Consider the following 26,222-nt stretch of genomic DNA (forward strand, 5'->3'; position numbering starts at 1 on the left):
TTAAGTGTCCTTTTAAGGTGTTTCAGCGAAGTTTCTACTATAACTATATTTGCTATAATAAAATCTTAAATTATATGAGAGATTGTTAATAGAGGAACAAAATGTTTTCTCTTTTTGAGCCCGATGGCCTAAAGCTCTTCGCTCTGGCAAGATGATCTAAGAGGTCTCATCAGTAGTGAGAGATCCCCAAAGAAAGGTACATTTTATCTTAGGAGTTGTTTATCTAGCTATGCAGGGTTCTGGGTGTGAAGGGGAGACACATGCATTTACAACATAATGTTCAAATAAAGCCCCCAAAGATTTGGCTTGTTTTCTTTCCAAGTATTTCTAGTCAGCTTTAATGCTTAATGAAGCTGTGTTTTTCTAATGCACCTAAAAAACTGTTAATTTTGTGAAAAATTGTATATACAACACTATATAGGGACATTGTACAATAAAATAAGTTTCCCCTTAATGTGTTCCAAATGACTTGTTACAGTAGCTGCAGAGTAGAACATGTATGTATAAGTGCTCCTTTAGGTTTATTTTTATATATAACATAGCTGTTTTGCTGATTGATGCCTCAATCCATTGTTCTCAAGATCATGCCCATATAAATGGACTGAGTACAATGAAATAGAAGACCTCCTAACCTTATCCATTTATCTATGTATTAAGGTCTCCTTTTCTAAACTCTCTGTCTATACACAATGTCCAACACTTACAGAAAGCAACTGAAAAGTAAAATTGCAATACATATATCTTCCACCTCCCTACTAGCTTGCTGCCTTCTATAGAGAATACTAAAGAATTCATATTTTCAGCAAAATAATCTATTTTAAATAAAGGTAAAGGGACTATTTGTAAACAATTTGATACACTCCAGCATGTAAAATACATTACTGGGAACACATTAAAGTGGATAAAAATGTACAGTACAATGTCCTTTTAATGTGGAAATCTATACCATTGTCTTTGTTTTATCTGCAATAAAAACATATTAAAAAAAGCAAAAAAAGTGTCATATGGAGATATAGGAGCATATACAGATATCAGACTTTATTAGACATTGGAGGCATACACTTGGTAGATAGATGATAAATGCATAGATAGATGACAGCTAGCTAGATACAGACATATATAAAATGTTACATTTGGGCTTGATTCTGCATTTCCAGTTCTAAAATTTTACTACACATTAAACATTTTATATTACAATCTGAAAATGTTTAATGTCCCTCTAAATGTACTATTAAGCCAGAACATTTTGATTTTGGTATTGTTACAACCGATATATAAACATTTGTTCTACCATCTAGATTTGAGAGCTCTCTGCGTGCCCACACAATCTAATGCATATGAAACCGCTTTAGAAAAGACAAAACATGTAAAGACAAGCTACAATTTAGAAAAAAAGGGGCTCTGACAAATGCTATCATTTTTTTGGCAGTGAAGAAATACATCTTCCCACAGAAAAGACAAATAAATTGTGGACATCACACTTCTAAATCTATGATGTAATATAGTCGTTCATTTTTATATATTTTTTGCCTGTGCAACAGATCTTTAAAAAAAAAAAACACATGCAATTTATATAAATTGGGAGTCATTCAAGAGGATGTGGGGGGGGGGGGATTTCACTGCAACATCTGTATGATTTGAACTTTCCAAGATGGATTGCTACAAAGTGCACATTTTCAGTAAAGTGATCACCATTCTCCATTAAAGGGAGCGTAAAGTCAGAATTAAACCATTTTAAAGAACTTTCAAATTTTCTTCTATTTTCTAATTTTCTACATTGTCTTGGTATCCTTTGTTTAAAACACATACCTAGGTAGGCTCAGGAGCCGCAATGTACTACTGGGAGCTAGGTGCTGATTGGTGGCAGCACATATATGCCTCTTGAAATTGGTTCACCCAATGTCTTGAGCTAGCTCTCAGTAGTGCATTGCTGCTCCATTAACAAGGATACCAAGAGAATAAAGCAAATTGGAAAGTTGGTTAAAATTGTATGCACTATCTGAAATATGAAAGAAAATATGGGGTTCATATCCCTTTAACGGCAATTAGTCTTCACTTTGTGGCTCATATAAGAAACTAACATCACTAGATCATACAAATACCTGCTGGGTTCTGTGAACACATTTCACTGCCATCCACTTCTGTTCTGAGCTGAACGGGTACTCTGCCTTCCGAATGTAATCATGACGAAGTCCCTCAAGTCCCATCTATGGGTAATTACATAAAACTGTGTGATCGATCATGTTTTTACACCAAACTTGTAAATATTAAAATGATATCTACAATAAACAGAACAGATGTTTTCTAGCAAATTAATATATTGTCATGGTAGCTTGCCATACTGATTTACAAAGTAATCTAAAAACTGATAGAGCATTCTTCAGAAGCTTTCTTGTGAAACGCGCATCAGGGGTCACCAGGAGAAGCTCTGTCTCTCCTTTTTTTAATTAGCTTACCGGAATGATTTAACTTATATACAATAAATTAGTAGCGTTTGACTCTCAGCAGTTCAGATTACGAGTGTAATATTAAAGTAGCCCCTGGATTGAAGGGGTTTAGCAGATAAGATTCTTCTTCTGTCTGCTGCAGCAGTCATTTTATTTACTCACTTAAGATAATTGCATGTTGGCTAATCTTTTTGGTTTAAGTGTTTTTAATATCAGCCAACTTGTTTGTATGTATGAATTAGGGCTGGGCGATATGGGGGGGGGGGGAATTACGATTTTTTTAAAATTACTATAACACCTTAATTTTTCAATAAAAAGTTTATTTAACACTACAGTATCTTAATGTACATGTTTCTCAATGTCCAATACACTCTGGGAGCATAAAAATACAAACCACATATGTGTATGTATATATATATATATATATATATATATATATACACACATATATATATATATACACATATACACACATACACACACACACAATCACATACACAGTCACACACGTGTGTGTGTGTATGTATGCATATATATATATATATATATTTATATTATTTTTCTTCTTTTTAAAAACATTTTATCTTGACTGAAAATGAGCCCTGCTCCTGTCCAAGAATCCAATACAGGCATATAGCAGTAGGGGTGGGGGGGCTGCTCCTTTCAGAAATGCTGTGACTTGCTGATATCAAATACATTGTAGATGCAGCTAACCCAGCAGCTAGCTAGCAGAGGGGACTGCAGTTTTACCCCTTTTGGCAGCCGTGGGGTTAACTGCATCTGCTATGTGTTTGAGCTGTTTCCCAGAGAGCAGGAGATTGTGTGGGAGGTTCCATAATAATTACATAGTTACCCTAAGTTTCAGACTGCAGACGTCCCTAGGGGGAAATTTAAGTAAGTGGCTTTCCCTCCTCTTTAGTCTCCTGCATGGGCTCTGCTTTTAGACTTCTATAGATTGACCGGCTGCTACTGAGATCACAAACAGGAAGTGAAAGTAAAACAGCCATTTTACAAATGTATGCTAAAAGCAACCACTAGATGGAGCTGGTTTGCAAGAAATCACATACAAATCAATGCACAAAAGCAGTATAGCAGCACCACCAATTAATATAAAAATTACTTTACGAAGCCAGCATAATACAAATCAATGCAGGAAAGACACATCTGAAGATTTTTTTTTCAAAAAAATCGCGTACTCTTGTGGTTTTAAAGCCGTGGCGATTAATCGCGGTTTAAAACCGCATACGCGATTAATCGTGCAAACCTAGTATGAATGTCTTTGTAAACAATAAAGATTAAGTATGAATGTAATTATATAGTTGTAAAATACTATATCTTTGCTGACACTTTGTTAAAGCAGTATCATATTATTCACTACACAGAGAAGAGCAATCTTTTTTTAGTTGTATGCTTTCCTACAATTACTTGATAATTGTGTTTTTCTTGCTCTTACCCTATGGCATAACACCTCATAATAATATACATAAACTATACATTATAAATTAATTTATTAAGAGGTCTCTTATGCAGATCATCTTACTGCTTTACCCTGCCTTCAATCTCTAATTCATATACTCAAAAATAATTTGTCATCCTTATGGCAAAGAAGCATTCACATGTTTAGTTATTCTTCCCTTAGAATATGGTGTTAAAGCTGCTAAAATTGAAATGAAAATGAACATAGCATTATCAGTTGGGCAGAAAGTGCCTGCCAACCAATGAGCATTAACAGGATGCATTTATCAGTAGAGATGTGCATTCAGGTTTTGGACAAATTTGTATTGATGCCAATTCTGTGATTCTTCTGCTATGCGAGCAGACAAAACGGACAAAGAACGAACAATTGATTGACCAAATCTATTTGTTTGTTCGTTCCCCCAGATGCAGAATTTTTTTTACCCTCTGCAATGAGATTCTTCTAGTGAAATTTTTTCTGAAGGTCATTTTTAAATAAAATTTCATTTTAATTAGGCAGTTACACTAAAGCACCAACCAGTTCAATTGCAATGTGTTGGTTAACTAGAGAATAAAGCAAATTGTAACCCCTTAATGGGGGTGTCTTATCTTAGCAAGCTTGCAGGAGGGAGGGTCTAATAGCGGGGTCATACCGCTAGCAGCAAGACCTGTGCTATTATACCTATACAATCCCTTAACAAGCAGTGACGTAAGGGGTACGTAGCGGTCGTTAAGGTGTTATAGTTTTATACTATAGTGCAATAGTTGAAAATTGCATTGCAAATTATCTGCACACAAAAAAGGAAATTGTAAAATGTCTTGAATAAATTTGTTTTCTATTCTCTTGGTCGAACATAGAAATGTAGTCATAAAAAAGTCTTACATTACGAAATCACACCTTTGCAGACTGGCAAAGTCTAGGGTTTGAAAAAATATCCGAGAGCCAGTAAAAAAAAAAAAATCAATGCACTGCTGCTTTGCAGCGCTACTGCATATTTGACAGTTCACTTCAAACAACACTTTTCTCTGGATGCACTGTGTTAAGGAAAGCTTACACAGTGCAGCCAGAGCACAGCTCTGTTTGAAGAGAACTTTTTAATGTGGAGCAGCGATGAAAAGTTAAAGCGCTAAAAGTTCCTGCATGTGTCCCTTTCTACCTCATCAAGCTGTTCTTTTCAAACAGCGCTGTTCTCTGGCTGCACTGTGTATGTTTTCCTTAAGAGAGTGCAGCCAGAGTGACGTGATATTTGAAGAGAACAGTCAAATATGGGACAGCATAATCATTGTGATTTGTCAACCCCAGCCCCTAGTCTTTCCCGGTCTGCAAAGCTGTGACTATTAAATGCAAGATGTTCTTGTGAGCAATGCATCTTTATATTACTATATTTTACCTTATAATTATGTGATGTTAGACCTAGAGCAAAGGAAATACATTTATTCAAGAGACATTTTAAAAACTTAATTTTTTTTCCCTCTGCAGCTAAATTACAATGCAATTTTCAGCTGCTGCAATATATTATACAACTTTAATGCTTTATTCTTCAGTTAACCAACACATTATAATTAAGTTGCTGCTTTAGTGTAACTGCCTAATTTAAAATTGAATTTTAAAATGACCTGCAGAAAAATTTTCACAAAAAAAATCTCATTGCAGAAAGTGAAAAAAAGGTTCTCCTCTAGGGTATCCCATGTCCCTGTCCAATCCTGCTATAGCGTCATTAATGACTGATGTTTGGGGACAGCCAGTCAGACAATTAATAGATTTTAATGATGAATTTTGTAGAAAGAAATCATTAGATAAACTATTACAAATGATTGTATCAGACCCCAACAGAACCAAACCCCAACTTGAACGAAATTCGGCTGAACATTGTGAAAAATATTTTTAAAAAATCTTTTGGACTAGATACAATTTTTGGACGTGCACGTCTACTTATCAGCCAATAAGCAATAGTAAGAAGTGTCTATCAGCCAATGAGGATTAGGAAGAAGTAACAATGGATACAGCTGTATTAGTTTAAAATTCATGGGAGTCTACTCCAACATATTTATTGTTTAAAAAGATAGATAATCCCTTTATTACCCATTCCTCAGTTTTGCATAACCAACACTGTTATATAAACATAAATTTTTACCTCTGTGATTACCTTGTATCTAAACATCTGCCGACTGTCCCTTATCTCAGTGCTATTTACAGACTTAATTTTAGCCAATTATTGCTGCCTCATGAATAACTCCAAGGAGTGAGTGCAATGTTATCTATATGACATACATGAACTAGCAGTGTCTTGCTGTGAAAATCTATCAAAATGCACTGTAGTGGCTTACAGACAGGCATCAATTTAGAGGTTTAAATGTATTAAGTATGTTAAAATAACAATGTTGGTTGTGGAAAGCTTGAATAGGTAGTAAAGGCGTTATCTTTCTTTTTAAAAAATTTGGAATAGACTGCACCTTTAAAAAGCTTTTACTTTATATGTTGTTGGTGCAAAACAAAAATAAAAAATCAACATTTTTAGAGGCACTTCTTTTATGTAGATTGCTGTACATACTGTGTAGTGTCCCTTGGATAATTAATGAATGCAAAACATCTGCTTACAAAACATTTAAGGAACTGGTTATTTTGTTAACAAAAACAGAATTTATGTTTACCTGATAAATTACTTTCTCCAACGGTGTGTCCGGTCCACGGCGTCATCCTTACTTGTGGGATATTCTCTTCCCCAACAGGAAATGGCAAAGAGCCCAGCAAAGCTGGTCACATGATCCCTCCTAGGCTCCGCCTCCCCCAGTCATTCGACCGACGTTAAGGAGGAATATTTGCATAGGAGAAACCATATGATACCGTGGTGACTGTAGTTAAAGAAAATAAATTATCAGACCTGATTAAAAAACCAGGGCGGGCCGTGGACCGGACACACCGTTGGAGAAAGTAATTTATCAGGTAAACATAAATTCTGTTTTCTCCAACATAGGTGTGTCCGGTCCACGGCGTCATCCTTACTTGTGGGAACCAATACCAAAGCTTTAGGACACGGATGAAGGGAGGGAGCAAATCAGGTCACCTAAATGGAAGGCACCACGGCTTGCAAAACCTTTCTCCCAAAAATAGCCTCAGAAGAAGCAAAAGTATCAAACTTGTAAAATTTGGTAAAAGTGTGCAGTGAAGACCAAGTCGCTGCCCTACATATCTGATCAACAGAAGCCTCGTTCTTGAAGGCCCATGTGGAAGCCACAGCCCTAGTGGAATGAGCTGTGATTCTTTCAGGAGGCTGCCGTCCGGCAGTCACATAAGCCAATCTGATGATGCTTTTAATCCAAAAAGAGAGAGAGGTAGAAGTTGCTTTTTGACCTCTCCTTTTACCAGAATAAACAACAAACAAGGAAGATGTTTGTCTGAAATCCTTTGTAGCATCTAAATAGAATTTTAGAGCGCGAACAACATCCAAATTGTGCAACAAACGTTCCTTCTTCGAAACTGGTTTCGGACACAAAGAAGGTACGACTATCTCCTGGTTAATGTTTTTGTTAGAAACAACTTTTGGAAGAAAACCAGGTTTAGTACGTAAAACCACCTTATCTGCATGGAACACCAGATAAGGAGGAGAACACTGCAGAGCAGATAATTCTGAAACTCTTCTAGCAGAAGAAATTGCAACCAAAAACAAAACTTTCCAAGATAATAACTTAATATCAACGGAATGTAAGGGTTCAAACGGAACCCCCTGAAGAACTGAAAGAACTAAGTTGAGACTCCAAGGAGGAGTCAAAGGTTTGTAAACAGGCTTGATTCTAACCAGAGCCTGAACAAAGGCTTGAACATCTGGCACAGCTGCCAGCTTTTTGTGAAGTAACACAGACAAGGCAGAAATCTGTCCCTTCAAGGAACTTGCAGATAATCCTTTCTCCAATCCTTCTTGAAGAAAGGATAGAATCTTAGGAATCTTTACCTTGTCCCAAGGGAATCCTTTAGATTCACACCAACAGATATATTTTTTCCATATTTTGTGGTAAATTTTTCTAGTTACAGGCTTTCTGGCCTGAACAAGAGTATCAATAACAGAATCTGAGAACCCTCGTTTTGATAAGATCAAGCGTTCAATCTCCAAGCAGTCAGCTGGAGTGAGATCAGATTCGGATGTTCGAACGGACCTTGAACAAGAAGGTCTCGTCTCAAAGGTAGCTTCCATGGTGGAGCCGATGACATATTCACCAGATCTGCATACCAAGTCCTGCGTGGCCACGCAGGAGCTATCAAGATCACCGACGCCCTCTCTTGATTGATCCTGGCTACCAGCCTGGGGATGAGAGGAAACGGCGGGAATACATAAGCTAGTTTGAAGTCCAAGGTGCTACTAGTGCATCTACTAGAGTCGCCTTGGGATCCCTGGATCTGGACCCGTAGCAAGGAACCTTGAAGTTCTGACGAGAGGCCATCAGATCCATGTCTGGAATGCCCCACAGTTGAGTAATTTGGGCAAAGATTTCCGGATGGAGTTCCCACTCCCCCGGATGTAATGTCTGACGACTCAGAAAATCCGCTTCCCCAATTTTCCACTCCTGGGATGTGGATTGCAGATAGGTGGCAGGAGTGAGTCTCCGCCCATTGAATGATTTTGGTCACTTCTTCCATCGCCAGGGAACTCCTTGTTCCCCCCTGATGGTTGATGTACGCAACAGTCGTCATGTTGTCTGATTGAAACCGTATGACTTGGCCTTTGCTAGCTGAGGCCAAGCCTTGAGAGCATTGAATATCGCTCTCAGTTCCAGAATATTTATCGGTAGAAGAGATTCTTCCCGAGACCAAAGACCCTGAGTTTTCAGGGGTCCCCAGACTGCGCCCCAGCCCATCAGACTGGCGTCGGTCGTGACAATGACCCACTCTGGTCTGCGGAAGGTCATCCCTTGTGACAGGTTGTCCAGGGACAGCCACCAACGGAGTGAGTCTCTGGTCCTCTGATTTACTTGTATCTTCGGAGACAAGTCTGTATAGTCCCCATTCCACTGACTGAGCATGCACAGTTGTAATGGTCTTAGATGAATGCGCGCAAAAGGAACTATGTCCATTGCCGCTACCATCAAACCTATTACTTCCATGCACTGCGCTATGGAAGGAAGAGGAACGGAATGAAGTGTTTGACAAGAGTTTAGAAGTTTTGTTTTTCTGGCCTCTGTCAGAAAAATCCTCATTTCTAAGGAGTCTATTATTGTTCCCAAGAAGGGAACCCTTGTCGACGGAGATAGAGAACTCTTTTCCACGTTCACTTTCCATCCGTGAGATCTGAGAAAGGCCAGGACTATGTCCGTGTGAGCCTTTGCTTGAGGAAGGGACGACGCTTGAATCAGAATGTCGTCCAAGTAAGGAACTACTGCAATGCCCCTTGGTCTTAGTACCGCTAGAAGGGACCCTAGTACCTTTGTGAAAATCCTTGGAGCAGTGGCTAATCCGAAAGGAAGCGCCACGAACTGGTAATGCTTGTCCAGGAATGCGAACCTTAGGAACCGATGATGTTCCTTGTGGATAGGATATGTAGATACGCATCCTTTAAATCCACCGTGGTCATGAATTGACCTTCCTGGATGGAAGAAGATTGTTCGAATGGTTTCCATTTTGAACGATGGAACCTTGAGAACTTGTTTAAGATCTTGAGATCTAAGATTGGTCTGAACGTTCCCTCTTTTTTGGGAACTATGAACAGATTGGAGTAGAACCCCATCCCTTGTTCACCTAATGGAACAGGATGAATCACTCCCATTTTTAACAGGTCTTCTACACAATGTAAGAATGCCTGTCTCTTTATATGGTCTGAAGACAATTGAGACCTGTGGAACCTCCCCCTTGGGGGAAGCCCCTTGAATTCAAGAAGATAACCTTGGGAGACTATTTCTAGTGCCCAAGGATCCAGAACATCTCTTGCCCAAGCCTGAGCAAAGAGAGAGAGTCTGCCCCCCCACCAGATCCGGTCCCGGATCGGGGGCCAACATTTCATGCTGTCTTGGTAGCAGTGGCAGGTTTCTTGGCCTGCTTTCCCTTGTTCCAGCCTTGCATTGGTCTCCAGGCTGGCTTGGCTTGAGAAGTATTACCCTCTTGCTTAGAGGACGTAGCACTTGGGGCTGGTCCGTTTCTACGAAAGGGACGAAAATTAGGTTTATTTTTTGGCCTTGAAAGACCTATCCTGAGGAAGGGCGTGGCCCTTACCCCCAGTGATATCAGAGATAATCTCTTTCAAGTCAGGGCCAAACAGCGTTTTCCCCTTGAAAGGAATGTTAAGTAGTTTGTTCTTGGAAGACGCATCCGCTGACCAAGATTTCAACCCAAAGCGCTCTGCGCGCCACAATAGCAAACCCAGAATTTTTCGCCGCTAACCTAGCCAATTGCAAAGTGGCGTCTAGGGTGAAAGAATTGGCCAATCTGAGAGCACGGATTCTGTCCATAATCTCCTCATAAGGAGGAGAATCACTATCGATCGCCTTTACTAGCTCATCGAACCAGAAACACGCGGCTGTAGTGACAGGGACAATGCATGAAATTGGTTGTAGAAGGTAACCTTGCTGAACAAACATCTTTTTAAGCAAACCTTCTAATTTTTTATCCATAGGATCTTTGAAAGCACAACTATCTTCTATAGGTATAGTGGTGCGTTTGTTTAAAGTAGAAAACCGCTCCCTCGACCTTGGGGACTGTCTGCCATAAGTCCTTTCTGGGGTCGACCATAGGAAACAATTTTTTAAATATGGGGGGAGGGACGAAAGGTATACCGGGCCTTTCCTATTCTTTATTTACAATGTCCGCCACCCGCTTGGGTATAGGAAAAGCTTCTGGGAGCCCCGGGACCTCTAGGAACTTGTCCATTTTACATAGTTTCTCTGGGATGATCAAATTCTCACAATCATCCAGAGTGGATAATACCTCCTTAAGCAGAGCGCGGAGATGTTCCAACTTAAATTTAAATGTAATCACATCGGGTTCAGCTTGTTGAGAAATTTTCCCTGAATCTGAAATTTCTTCCCTCAGACAAAACCTCCCTGGCCCCCTCAGACTGGTGTAGGGGCATTTCAGAACCATTATCATCAGCCGTCCCCATGCTCTTCAGTATCTAAAACAGAGCAGTCGCGCTTGCGCTGATAAGTGGGCATTTTGGCTAAAATGTTTTTGATAGAATTATCCATTACAGCCGTTAATTGTTGCATAGTAAGGAGTATTGGCGCGCTAGATGTACTAGGGGCCTCCTGAGTGGGCAAAGACTGGTGTAGAAGAAGGAGGGAATGATGCAGGTACCATGCTTACTCCCCTCACTTGAGGAATCATCTTGGGCATCATTTTCAGTGTCACATAAATCACATCTATTTAAATGAGAAGGAACCTTGGCTTCCCCACATTCAGAACACAGTCTATCTGGTAGTTCAGACATGTTAAACAGGCATAAACTTGATAACAAGTACAAAAAACGTTTTAAAATAAAACCGTTACTGTCACTTTAAATTTTAAACTGAACACACTTTATTACTGCAATTGCGAAAAAGTATGAAGGAATTGTTCAAAATTCACCAAAATTTCACCACAGTGTCTTAAAGCCTTAAAAGTATGCACACCAAATTTGGAAGCTTTAACCCCTTAAAATAACGGAACCGGAGCCGTTTTTATCTTTAACCCCTTTACAGTCCCTGGTATCTGCTTTGCTGAGACCCAACCAAGCCCAAAGGGGAATACGATACCAAATGACGCCTTCAGAAAGTCTTTTTCTATGTATCAGAGCTCCTCACACATGCGACTGCATGTCATGCTTCTCAAAAACAAGTGCGCAATTACCGGCGAGAAAATGAGGCTCTGCCTATGTTTAGGGAAAGCCCCTAGAGAATAAGGTGTCTAAAACAGTGCCCTGCCGATATTATTTTACAAAAATACCCAGATTAAATGATTCCTCAAGGCTAAATCTGTGTATATATGAATCGATTTAGCCCAGAAAATGTCTACAGTCTTAATAAGCCCTTGTGAAGCCCTTATTTACTGTCTGAATAAAAATGGCTTACCGGATCCCATAGGGAAAATGACAGCTCCAGCATTACATCGTCTTGTTAGAATGTGTCATACCTCAAGCAGCAAAAGACTGCTCACTGTTCCCCCAACTGAAGTTAATTCCTCTCAACTGTCCTGTGTGGAACAGCCATGGATTTTAGTAACGGTTTGCTAAAATCATTTTCCTCTTACAAACAGAAATCTTCATCTCTTTTCTGTTTCAGAGTAAATAGTACATACCAGCACTATTTTAAATAACAAACTCTTGATTGAATAAAAAAACTACAGTTAAAACACTAAAAAACTCTAAGCCATCTCCGTGGAAGATGTTGCCTGTACAACGGCAAAGAGAATGACTGGGTAGGCGGAGCCTAGGAGGGATCATGTGACCAGCTTTGCTGGGCTCTTTGCCATTTCCTGTTGGGGAAGAGAATATCCCACAAGTAAGGATGACGCCGTGGACCGGACACACCTATGTTGGAGAAATGTGCATTTTTTACAGTCAAAGGAAATAGCACTTGAAAACCCTTTTGAGTATTGTTTATCTTATCTTCAGCTGTAGCCAATTAAGGACAGATATAAATGTACTTTTATGTTTTGAATCAAAACATTTATGCAATAAACTTACATTGGCAAAAATGTGTCAACAAAAAAACTTACTGTTTCAGTGAGAGCTTTTGCTCTCCACAGACATACACAGAATATGTACATATGTCCCTTGCACTGCATTAAAACAAAGCCCCTCTGTGAGAGCCAGCGGTTCTGTTTATAGCTTTAGAAATGTCACGGAAAGATATAGTGATGTTGTTTGACACGTTATTCAGGACCTTTATATCATGCTTGTTCCTGAGCTTTCTTGCTTTTTAGCACTAATTGCTAGGCACGTGCATGCATGTTTAATACCATGTTCTTGCATGACCTTTTTACTGGGTGTACCACCCGACTGATTTTATGACCACTGTTAAGCTAAAAATCAGCTAATATTAAAATGTTTCAACTTTTAGTGTTTATTACTCAAATTATCATTAAATGTGTTTATGTTAAATTATACAATTAATTTGTGCTTTGGATAGCAGAAAACTTTATCATATTATAAAATATTACACTTTCCCCATCCAGTACTTTATAATACCAACACGGCTGGTAAAACTTTGTATGGAGAACACTGAATACAGATTACAATTTTAAGCACATTTCTAGGATGCAATCATTCCATTACAATATCTTATATAGCTTAAAGGGACATGACACTTTTTTCTTTCATGATTTAGAAAGAGCATGCAATTTTAAACAATTTTCTAATTTACTTATATTATCTAATTTTCTTTATTATATTGATATCCTTTGCTTAAAAGCATATCTAGATATGCTTAGTAGCTGCTGATTGGTGGCTGCACATAGATACTTGTGTGATTGGCTCACCCATGTGGATTGCTAATTTCTTCAACAGAAGGATCTCTAATGAATTAAGCAAATTAGATGATAGAATTAAATTGGAACGTTGTTTAAAATTGTATTCTCTAGCTGTATCATAAAAGAAAAAATGTGGGTTTAATGTCCCTTTAAACTGTGTTTACCAGCTACAAAAAAACAAGGTGAAGTGAAGATATAATTTTGCTTTTAAAACAAAAGATCAAAAATAAACACCCACTCATCCACCCACATTTGAAAGAAAATGCAGCTTTGCTAGACTGAGAACATTTATCATTTACCTTCATGGAAAGAGCTATCAAGGCCCCCTCAGTTGGTTTTCCCATCAAAGTGTTGTTTCTTATTTCAGCGTCATTACAAACGCATCCTGCCTGAGAGAAAAGTATATACTAAGTTAAAACCAGCTTACACAATAACAATTAAATAAATATATATATATATATATATATATATGCATACAGAAGAGAGAAGCGCTCTAACAGGAACGAACAACAGCTCATCAGCTAGTTCTCTGGCGATTTACAACCTGGAGCAGCCTCTTTTTGACCAGTGTGCCTTTCACATTGGAAAACTATCCTGAAGCATATCAGTCTGATCCCACCAGTTAAGGTCAGTCCAGCCCCGAAATACCAGGCAATTCTCCTTTGAACAAGGAACAGGACAACCCCAGACGATCGTTTCGGCCTATTGGGCCTCATCGGTGAGGTGCAGCCACATTCCTCTAAGCAAGCACTGGCCAAGGAGTCCATATCTGGTTGCCCCCATCACCCATAGGGAGAGTTCCCCAGGGTCATAATTAATTTGCATACAGAAGAGAGAAGCGCTCTAACAGGAACGAACAACAGCCTCATCAGCTAGTTCTCTGGCGATTTACCACCTGTAGCAGCCTCTTTTTGACCAGTGTGCCTTTCACATTGGAAAACTATCCTGAAGCATATCAGTCTGATCCCGCCAGTTAAGGTCAGTCCAGCCCCGAAATACCAGGCAATTCTCCTTTGAACAAGGAACATGACAACCCCAGTCGATCGTTTCGGCCTATTGGGCCTCATCGGTGAGGTGCAGCCACATTCCTCTAAGCAAGCACTGGCCAAGGAGTCCATATCTGGTTGCCCCCATCACCCATAGGGAGAGTTCCCCAGGGTCATAATTAATTTGCATACAGAAGAGAGAAGCGCTCTAACAGGAACGAACAACAGCTCATCAGCTAGTTCTCTGGCGATTTACCACCTGGAGCAGCCTCTTTTTGACCAGTGTGCCTTTCACATTGGAAAACTATCCTGAAGCATATCAGTCTGATCCCGCCAGTTAAGGTCAGTCCAGCCCCGAAATACAGGCAATTCTCCTTTGAACAAGGAACATGACAACCCCAGACGATCGTTTCGGCCTATTGGGCCTCATCGGTGAGGTGCAGCCGCATTCCTCTAAGCAAGCACTGGCCAAGGAGTCCATATCTGGTTGCCCCCATCACCCATAGGGAGAGTTCCCCAGGGTCATAATTAATTTGCATACAGAAGAGAGAAGCGCTCTAACAGGAACGAACAACAGCTCATCAGCTAGTTCTCTGGCGATTTACCACCTGGAGCAGCCTCTTTTTGACCAGTGTGCCTTTCACATTGGAAAACTATCCTGAAGCATATCAGTCTGATCCCGCCAGTTAAGGTCAGTCCAGCCCCGAAATACCAGGCAATTCTCCTTTGAACAAGGAACATGACAACCCCAGACGATCGTTTCGGCCTATTGGGCCTCATCGGTGAGGTGCAGAGGAGAATTGCCTGGTATTTCGTGGCTGGACTGACCTTAACTGGCGGGATCAGACTGATATGCTTCAGGATAGTTTTCCAATGTGACAGGCACACTGGTCTAAAAGAGGCTGCTCCAGGTGGTAAATCGCCAGAGAACTAGCTGATGAGCTGTTGTTCGTTCCTGTCAGAGTGCTTCTCTCCCTGTATGCAAATTAATTATGACCCTGGGGAAGTCTCCCTATGGGTGATAGGGGAAACCAGATATGGACTCCTTGCCCAGTGTTGCTTAGAGGAATGTGGCTGCACCTCACCGATGAGGCCCAATAGGCCGAAACGATCGTTCTGGGGTTGTCATGTTCCTTGTTCAGAGGAGAATTGCCTGGTATTTCGGGGCTGGACTGACCTTAACTGGCAGGGATCAGACTGATATGCTTCAGGATAATTTTCCAATGTGAAAGGCACACTGGTCTAAAGAGGCTGCTCCAGGTGGTAAATCGCCAGAGAACTAGCTGATGAGCTGTTGTTCGTTCCTGTCAGAGTGCTTCTCTCCCTGTATGCAAATTAATTATGACCCTGGGGAAGTCTCCCTATGGGTGATAGGGGAAACCAGATATGGACTCCTTGCCCAGTGTTGCTTAGAGGAATGTGGCTGCACCTCACCGATGAGGCCCAATAGGCCGAAACGATCGTCTGGGGTTGTCATGTTCCTTGTTCAGAGGAGAATTGCCTGGTATTTCGGGGCTGGACTGACCTTAACTGGCGGGATCAGACTGATATGCTTCAGGATAGTTTTCCAATGTGAAAGGCACACTGGTCTAAAAGAGGCTGCTCCAGGTGGTAAATCGCCCGAGAACTAGCTGATGAGCTGTTGTTCGTTCCTGTCAGAGTGCTTCTCTCCCTGTATGCATATATATATATATATATATATATATATATATATATATATATATATATATATATATATATATATATATATATATATATATATATAATATATACACACACAACCATATATATATATATATAATATATATATATATATAAATAAACACAGTGGCTACACCTCACTGACGAAGCCCAATGAAGGCCGAAACGATCGTCTGGGGTTGCTGTGTTCCTTGTTCAGAAAGGAATTGCCTGGTATTTCGGTGCTGGACTGACCTTAATAGGCAGTATCAGACTGATATACTACAGGAAAGTTCTTATCTGTGAAAAGCATTACTGGGCTAAAAGAAGCTGCACCCAGGTGGTAAATCGCCATAGAACAGGCTAACAATAGTATTGAGCCAGTTGTTCGTTCCTGTGAGTGTGCTTCTCTCTGTGTGTGTATGTGTATATACATACATACCAGGCAATTCCTTTCTGAACAAGGAACACAGCAACCCCAGACGATCGTTTCGGCGGCCTTCATTGGGCTTCGTCAGTGAGGTGTAGCCATATTCCTCTAAGCAAACTGAGCAAGGAGTCCACGTCTGGTTTCCCCTTTTTCCCATAGGGAGACTAAATACACACAGAGAGAAGCACACCAGGTGGTAAATCGCCATAGAACAGGCTAACAATGTTATTGAGCCAGTTGTTCGTTCCTGTGAGTGCACTTCTCTCTGTATGTATTTAGTCTCCCTATGGGAAAAAAGGGGCAACCAGACGTGGACTCCTTGCTCAGTGTGCTTAGAGGAATATAGCTACACCTCACTGACGAGGCCCAATGAAGGCCGAAACGATCGTCTGGGGTTGCTGTGTTCCTTGTTCAGAAAGGAATTGCCTGGTATGTCGGCACTGGACTGACCGTAATAGGCGGGATCAGACTGATATACTACAGGAAAGTTCTACTCTGTGAAAAGCATTACTGGGCTAAAAAGTTGCACCCAGGTGGTAAATCGCCATAGAACAGGCTAACAATGTTATTGAGCCAGTTGTTCGTTCCTGTGAGTGCACTTCTCTCTGTATATATATATATATATATATATATATATATATATATATATATATATATATATATATATATATATATACACATATATATACACATATATATACATACATATACATACACACACATGCATACAGTACATACATACAGTACATACATACACACATACTGTGTATGTATATGTATATATATATATATATATATATATATATATATATAACAGAATTTATGTTTACCTGATAAATTTCTTTCTCCAACGGTGTGTCCGGTCCACGGCGTCATCCTTACTTGTGGGATATTCTCTTCCCCAACAGGAAATGGCAAAGAGCCCAGCAAAGCTGGTCACATGATCCCTCCTAGGCTCCGCCTACCCCAGTCATTCGACCGACGTTAAGGAGGAATAATAGCATAGGAGAAACCATATGGTACCGTGGTGACTGTAGTTAAAGAAAATAAATTATCAGACCTGATTAAAAAACCAGGGCGGGCCGTGGACCGGACACACCGTTGGAGAAAGAAATTTATCAGGTAAACATAAATTCTGTTTTCTCCAACATAGGTGTGTCCGGTCCACGGCGTCATCCTTACTTGTGGGAACCAATACCAAAGCTTTAGGACACGGATGAAGGGAGGGAGCAAATCAGGTCACCTAAATGGAAGGCACCACGGCTTGCAAAACCTTTCTCCCAAAAATAGCCTCAGAAGAAGGAAAAGTATCAAACTTGTAAAATTTGGTAAAAGTGTGCAGTGAAGACCAAGTCGCTGCCCTACATATCTGATCAACAGAAGCCTCGTTCTTGAAGGCCCATGTGGAAGCCACAGCCCTAGTGGAATGAGCCGTGATTCTTTCGGGAGGCTGCCGTCCGGCAGTCTCGTAAGCCAATTTGATGATGCTTTTAATCCAAAAAGAGAGAGAGGTAGAAGTTGCTTTTTGACCTCTCCTTTTACCTGAATAAACAACAAACAAGGAAGATGTTTGTCTAAAATCCTTTGTAGCATCTAAATAGAATTTTAGAGCGCGAACAACATCCAAATTGTGCAACAAGCGTTCCTTCTTTGAAACTGGTTTCGGACACAGAGAAGGTACGATAATCTCCTGGTTAATGTTTTTGTTAGAAACAACTTTTGGAAGAAAACCAGGTTTAGTACGTAAAACCACCTTATCTGCATGGAACACCAGATAAGGAGGAGAACACTGCAGAGCAGATAATTCTGAAACTCTTCTAGCAGAAGAAATTGCAACTAAAAACAAAACTTTCCAAGATAATAACTTAATATCAACGGAATGTAAGGGTTCAAACGGAACCCCCGCTGAAGAACTGAAAGAACTAAATTGAGACTCCAAGGAGGAGTCAAAGGTTTGTAAACAGGCTTGATTCTAACCAGAGCCTGAACAAAGGCTTGAACATCTGGCACAGCTGCCAGTTTTTTGTGAAGTAACACCGACAAGGCAGAAATCTGTCCCTTCAGGGAACTTGCCGATAATCCTTTTTCCAATCCTTCTTGAAGGAAGGATAGAATCCTAGGAATCTTAACCTTGTCCCAAGGGAATCCTTTAGATTCACACCAACAGATATATTTTTTCCAAATTTTGTGGTAAATCTTTCTAGTTACAGGCTTTCTGGCCTGAACAAGAGTATCGATAACAGAATCTGAGAAACCTCGCTTCGATAAAATCAAGCGTTCAATCTCCAAGCAGTCAGCTGGAGTGAAACCAGATTCGGATGTTCGAACGGACCCTGAACAAGAAGGTCTCGTCTCAAAGGTAGCTTCCAAGGTGGAGCCGATGACATATTCACCAGATCTGCATACCAAGTCCTGCGTGGCCACGCAGGAGCTATCAAGATCACCAACGCCCTCTCCTGATTGATCCTGGCTACCAGCCTGGGGATGAGAGGAAACGGCGGGAACACATGAGCTAGTTTGAAGGTCCAAGGTGCTACTAGTGCATCCACTAGAGCCGCCTTGGGATCCCTGGATCTGGACCCGTAGCAAGGAACTTTGAAGTTCTGACGAGAGGCCATCAGATCCATGTCTGGAATGCCCCATAGTTGAGTGACTTGGGCAAAGATTTCCGGATGGAGTTCCCACTCCCCCGGATGCAATGTCTGACGACTCAGAAAATCCGCTTCCCAATTTTCCACTCCCGGGATGTGGATAGCAGACAGGTGGCAGGAGTGAGACTCCGCCCATAGAATAATCTTGGTCACTTCTTCCATCGCTAGGGAACTCCTTGTTCCCCCCTGATGGTTGATGTACGCAACAGTCGTCATGTTGTCTGATTGAAACCGTATGAACTTGGTCCTCGCTAGGTGAGGCCAAGCCTTGAGAGCATTGAATATCGCTCTCAGTTCCAGAATATTTATCGGTAGAAGAGATTCTTCCCGAGACCAAAGACCCTGAGCTTTCAGGGATCCCCAGACCGCGCCCCAGCCCATCAGACTGGCGTCGGTCGTGACAATGACCCACTCTGGTCTGCGGAATGTCATCCCTCGTGACAGGTTGTCCAGGGACAGCCACCAACGGAGTGAGTCTCTGGTCCTCTGATTTACTTGTATCTTTGGAGACAAGTCTGTATAGTCCCCATTCCACTGACTGAGCATGCACAGTTGTAATGGTCTTAGATGAATGCGCGCAAAAGGAACTATGTCCATTGCCGCTACCATCAACCCGATCACTTCCATGCACTGAGCTACGGAAGGAAGAGGAACGGAATGAAGTATTCGACAAGAGTCCAGAAGTTTTGTCTTTCTGGCCTCTGTTAGAAAAATCCTCATTTCTGAGGAGTCTATAATTGTTCCCAAGAAGGGAACCCTTGTTGACGGGGATAGAGAACTCTTTTCCACGTTCACTTTCCAGCCGTGCGATCTGAGAAAGGCCAGGACGATGTCCGTGTGAGCCCTTGCTCGAGGGAGGGACGACGCTTGAATCAGAATGTCGTCCAGGTAAGGTACTACTGCAATGCCCCTTGGTCTTAGCACCGCTAGAAGGGACCCTAGTACCTTTGTGAAAATCCTTGGAGCAGTGGCTAATCCGAAAGGAAGCGCCACGAACTGGTAATGTTTGTCCAGGAATGCAAACCTTAGGAACCGATGATGTTCCTTGTGGATAGGAATATGTAGATACGCATCCTTTAAATCCACCGTGGTCATGAATTGACCTTCCTGGATGGAAGGAAGGATAGTTCGAATGGTTTCCATCTTGAACGATGGGACCTTGAGAAATTTGTTTAAGATCTTGAGATCTAGGATTGGTCTGAACGTTCCCTCTTTTTTGGGAACTATGAACAGATTGGAGTAGAACCCCATCCCTTGTTCTCTCAATGGAACAGGATGAATCACTCCCATATTTAACAGGTCTTCTACACAATGTAAGAACGCCTGTCTTTTTATGTGGTCTGAAGACAACTGAGACCTGTGGAACCTCCCCCTTGGGGGAAGTCCCTTGAATTCCAGAAGATAACCTTGGGAGGACTATTTCTAGCGCCCAAGGATCCAGAACATCTCTTGCCCAAGCCTGAGCGAAGAGAGAGAGTCTGCCCCCCCACCAGATCCGGTCCCGGATCGGGGGCCAACATTTCATGCTGTCTTGGTAGCAGTGGCAGGCTTCTTGGCCTGCTTTCCCTTGTTCCAGCCTTGCATTGGTCTCCAAGCTGGCTTGGCCTGAGAAGTATTACCCTCTTGCTTAGAGGACGTAAGCACCTTGGCTGGTCCGTTTTTACGAAAGGGACGAAAATTAGGTCTATTTTTTGCCTTGAAAGGCCGATCCTGAGGAAGGGCATGGCCCTTACCCCCAGTGATATCAGAGATAATCTCTTTCAAGTCAGGACCAACAGCGTTTTCCCCTTGAAAGGAATGTTTAGTAGCTTGTTCTTGGAGACGCATCAGCCGACCAAGATTTCAACCAAAGCGCTCTGCGCGCCACAATAGCAAACCCAGAATTCTTAGCCGCTAACTTAGCCAATTGCAAAGAGGCGTCTAGAGTGAAAGAATTAGCCAATTTGAGAGCATTGACTCTGTCCATAATCTCCTCATAAGGAGGAGAGTCACTATCGAGCACCTTAATCAGTTCATCAAACCAGAAATATGCGGCTGTAGTGACAGGGACAATGCATGAAATGGGTTGTAGAAGGTAACCCTGCTGAACAAACATCTTTTTAAGCAAACCTTCTAATTTTTTATCCATAGGATCTTTGAAAGCACAACTATCCTCTATGGGAATAGTGGTGCGTTTGTTTAAAGTAGAAAACCGCTCCCTCGACCTTGGGGACTGACTGCCATAAGTCCTTTCTGGGGTCGACCATAGGAAACAATTTTTTAAATATGGGGGGAGGGACGAAAGGAATACCGGGCCTTTCCCATTCTTTATTAACAATGTCCGCCACCCGCTTGGGTATAGGAAAAGCTTCTGGGAGCCCCGGCACCTCTAGGAACTTGTCCATTTTACATAGTTTCTGTGGGATGACCAAATTTTCACAATCATCCAGAGTGGATAATACCTCCTTAAGCAAAATGCGGAGATGTTCCAATTTAAATTTAAAAGTAATCACATCAGATTCAGCCTGCTGAGAAATGTTCCCTAAATCAGTAATTTCTCCCTCAGACAAAACCTCCCTGGCCCCCTCAGATTGGGTTAGGGGCCCTTCAGAGATATTAATATCAGCGTCGTCATGCTCTTCAGTAACTAAAACAGAGCATCCGCGCTTACGCTGACAAGGGTTCATTTTGGCTAAAATGTTTTTGACAGAATTATCCATTACAGCCGTTAATTGTTGCATAGTAAGGAGTATTGGCGCGCTAGATGTACTAGGGGCCTCCTGAGTGGGCAAGACTCGTGTAGACGAAGGAGGGAATGATGCAGTACCATGCTTACTCCCCTCACTTGAGGAATCATCTTGGGCATCATTGTCATTATCACATAAATCACATTTATTTAAATGAATGGGAATTCTGGCTTCCCCACATTCAGAACACAGTCTATCTGGTAGTTCAGACATGTTAAACAGGCATAAACTTGATAAGAAAGTACAAAAAACGTTTTGAAATAAAACCGTTACTGTCACTTTAAATTTTAAACTGAACACACTTTATTACTGCAATTGCGAAAAAACATGAAGGAATTGTTCAAAATTCACCAAACTTTCACCACAGTGTCTTAAAGCCTTGAAAATATTGCACACCAATTTTGGAAGCTTTAACCCTTAAAATAACGGAACCGGAGCCGTTTTAAGCTTTAACCCCTTTACAGTCCCTGGTATCTGCTTTGCTGAGACCCAACCAAACCCAAAGGGGAATACGATACCAAATGATGCCTTCAGAAGTCTTTTATAAGTATCAGAGCTCCTCTCACATGCGACTGCATGCCATGCCTCTCAAAAACAAGTGCGCAACACCGGCGCGAAAATGAGACTCTGCCTATGCTTTGGGAAAGCCCCTAAAGAATAAGGTGTCTAAAACAGTGCCAGCCGATATTATTATATCAAAATACCCAGAATAAATGATTCCTCAAGGCTAAATAAGTGTTAATATCAATCGATTTAGCCCAAAAAATGTCTACAGTCTAAATAAGCCCTTGTGAAGCCCTTATTTACAATCGTAATAAACATGGCTTACCGGATCCCATAGGGAAAATGACAGCTTCCAGCATTACATCGTCTTGTTAGAATGTGTCATACCTCAAGCAGCAAAGGACTGCAAACTGTTCCCCCAACTGAAGTTAATTGCTCTCAACAGTCCTGTGTGGAACAGCCATGGATTTTAGTTACGGTTGCTAAAATCATTTTCCTCATACAAACAGAATTCTTCATCTCTTTTCTGTTTCTGAGTAAATAGTACGTACCAGCACTATTTGAAAATAACAAACTCTTGATTGAATAATGAAAAACTACAGTTAAACACTAAAAAACTCTAAGCCATCTCCGTGGAGATGTTGCCTGTACAACGGCAAAGAGAATGACTGGGGTAGGCGGAGCCTAGGAGGGATCATGTGACCAGCTTTGCTGGGCTCTTTGCCATTTCCTGTTGGGGAAGAGAATATCCCACAAGTAAGGATGACGCCGTGGACCGGACACACCTATGTTGGAGAAATATATATATATATATATATATATATATATATATATATATATATATATATATATATACATACACACACACCATTCCTGATTTTAACGGTCATTCTGTGGCATGTGCTTACCCAAGTTGGAGGGTCTGCTGTGTTGGGAGTTTCAGTTTTTTTAATGTCAGTTTCAAATGTGAGTTAACTATTTGGGTGCTTTGTTCACTCTTTTTACTTGCAGTGTTATGCTATGGGGCACCCCTGTTTTCTTTCTTTCTGATCCATAAAAGTGATATATACTGTATTATCAATTGAAACCATCAAGTGCACTAACTGTGTGTGTTCACCGGCTAAAAATAAAAATGTGTTATGTTCCAAAGTTCCACTCATTGTGGGCTAGAGTATGAATGGCACGCTGTTGCACACAAACTTGAGAGCAGTTGAATTTAACACGCGTCAGAATAGTGCGACTTCAGAGCTTTGGTTATCTGTCACGCTCAACTAAAAAGATGCACAAAACACATCAAAATTACATTTAAAAGTACAGTTACACTCATAACAACACTATCGAATAAAAATTATTTAAAAAAATATTGCAATAAAAAGTTATATACAGAGACATATAAACACATTAATACATATGCATATACACACACACACACATATATATATATATATATATATAAATATATATATATACACACAGCACACACATACATACATACACACACACAGTATATATATTGGAGCCCTTTGCAGTCAAGCAGCTGAAAACATATACAGTAAAAACATTTATGCAATATTCATATTTAATACAGTATTTAACTATGTATTTACTGTAAATATTTCACATTCCAATGTTCTTCATATAGGGGGATATGTTGTAAGTATTTTTAAATATATACAGTATATATATATATATATATATATATATATACACACACACTTACAATGTATATATATTAATACTCAAAATTTCAAGCCCTAAGCTACTAGCCAGCCCAAAATGTTACTTGCCACTTTTGATCCACCCACTAACCACACCACACCCACTAACCCCCCCACACACATTCTTTGCATATGTTTAGCCAATGTGATACACCTTAATGTGCAGTAATTTTTTTATATTGTTTTTGTTTTATACCATAAATATAATACTACTACATACAGTAATAAAGTAACAAACATAAGTTCATAGCACTTAGCAAAATCAACTAGGGTTCTGGGGAAGACAAAGGAAGTTGTTTAACTTCAATCTCTCTTTTTACCCCCTCCCTTCTCTCTTAGGCCATATCTTCTTTTTACATTCTCTCTCCTCCCTCACATATCTTCACTCTTTTTATGTTTTCTCCACTCTTTCTTAACGCTATATTTGTCTCCACTTAAACTTTTCCTCTGCCCCAGTTTACGTTCTCAGAAGTAACAGTCTAAGTACTAATATGGTTCCTATAGCCATAGAGGAATAACATATCCTTGCCCTTTCGTGGATATATAATATCCCTTTATATAATATTAGTAGACATCCACTCACTAACTTTCACTCGCCAATGGCTAGTGGAAATTTTGAGCCGTGTGTTTGTGTGTGTTTGTATACATTATATATATATATATATATATATATATATATATATATATATATATATATATATATATATATATATATATATATATACACACATATATATACACACACACACGCATACACATAATATATTTATTTATATATATATATATATATATATATAGAACATATTCTGCTACATGAAGAACATAGGTATGTAAAATATTCATCGGGTTTAGGACTTGTTGGGTGTTCGTGTTTTTTTCAACTTTCACACTCCTTTGAAGTCTATGGGGAAATACAGTAACATGGTCAAGATATTCCAAGTTCGGCTTTTTTGCACGCGCCAGGTTAGCTCTTGTGCAAAAAGTTTTTTACTTTTAACTTGTAATACACGCGCTACGCGATGTGCGCAAAAGCTTATTTCTAGCTGAGTTAACGCGCAAGCGGGAGCGAAAAATAGCGCTCCACTCGTAATTTAGCCATGTGGAATCCTGATACATAACAATATTTATGTTTGGAAATAATGTTATAAATGTTTTATTTCATGATACAGTATACTTAATATGCAGGATCCAGGTTAAGCAAATGTATTATCCATTATCTGTGTGTGTGTGGTTATGTGCTAGCAACTTCTATGGTTCTTACCTATGCTAATTTATATATTCTTTATATTGCAAAGGTTGAGCGAAGCAATGCTCAGTTTTTCTTTTCATATTTTCCTTTTAATATTGTAAACATGGAGTCTCCGTGCATCAGAATAATTTTAATGGAAACTTTGGTTGCTTACTATACTATAGCTCTACAATTTTAGTAAAATGTGTGCGATTAGGAACACGGAAGAATGGGTAGGTGTGTGTTTGTGTCTATGTGGGTTCATGTCAAAATTTTAATAGTAAGCTCTTTGTATTGCATCAAACTAAGACATTTGCATAATCTATACTATATTGCCCATAAAACTGTTCAATGATTTCCTTCAATCATCAATGGTCATATGGACCCAAATAAAAAGCAAGTGTAGTCTTAAAGGGACAGTCTACGCCAAAATAAACTTTTATGATTCAGATAGAGCATGTAATTTTAAAAAAATTTCCAATTTACTTTTATCACCAATTTTGCTTTGTTCTCTTGGTATTCTTAGTTGAAAGCTTAACCTAGGAGGTTCATATGCTAATTTCTTAGACCTTGAAGCCCACCTCTTTCAGATTGCATTTTAACAGTTTTTCACCACTAGAGGGTGTTAGTTCATGTATTTCATATAGATAACACTGTGCTCGTGCATGAGAAGTTATCTGGGAGCAGCCACTGATTGGCTAGACTGCAAGTCTGTCAAAAGAACTGAAAAAGGGGCAGTTTCAGGAGGCTTAGATACAAGATAATCACAGAGGTTAAAAGTATATTATTATAACTGTGTTGGTTATGCAAAACTGGGAAATGGGTAATAAAGGGATTATCTATCTTTTAAAACAATAAAAATTCTGGTGTAGACTGTCCCTTTAATGCTCTTATAGACTGAAGTATAAAACAGGTGCTCTGTACAAGTCCATACAAATCTAACACAAGCGCATTATATTTGAGAACA

At 40.1% G+C, this 26,222-nt stretch overlaps 1 protein-coding gene across 1 annotated transcript in view; it reads right to left on the reverse strand.

The window, feature by feature from the left end:
• The window catches only part of ATP2C1 (ATPase secretory pathway Ca2+ transporting 1), a 209,041-nt gene that overhangs the window by 62,337 nt on the left and 120,482 nt on the right, over positions 1-26,222 (reverse strand). The window contains 2 exon segments of the mRNA XM_053714301.1: positions 2,103-2,207; positions 13,632-13,721. Of these exon segments, the coding sequence (XP_053570276.1) occupies positions 2,103-2,207; positions 13,632-13,721 (195 nt within the window).

This window comes from Bombina bombina, chromosome 5 (assembly GCF_027579735.1).
Source record: "Bombina bombina isolate aBomBom1 chromosome 5, aBomBom1.pri, whole genome shotgun sequence".
Lineage (NCBI taxonomy): Eukaryota > Metazoa > Chordata > Amphibia > Anura > Bombinatoridae > Bombina > Bombina bombina.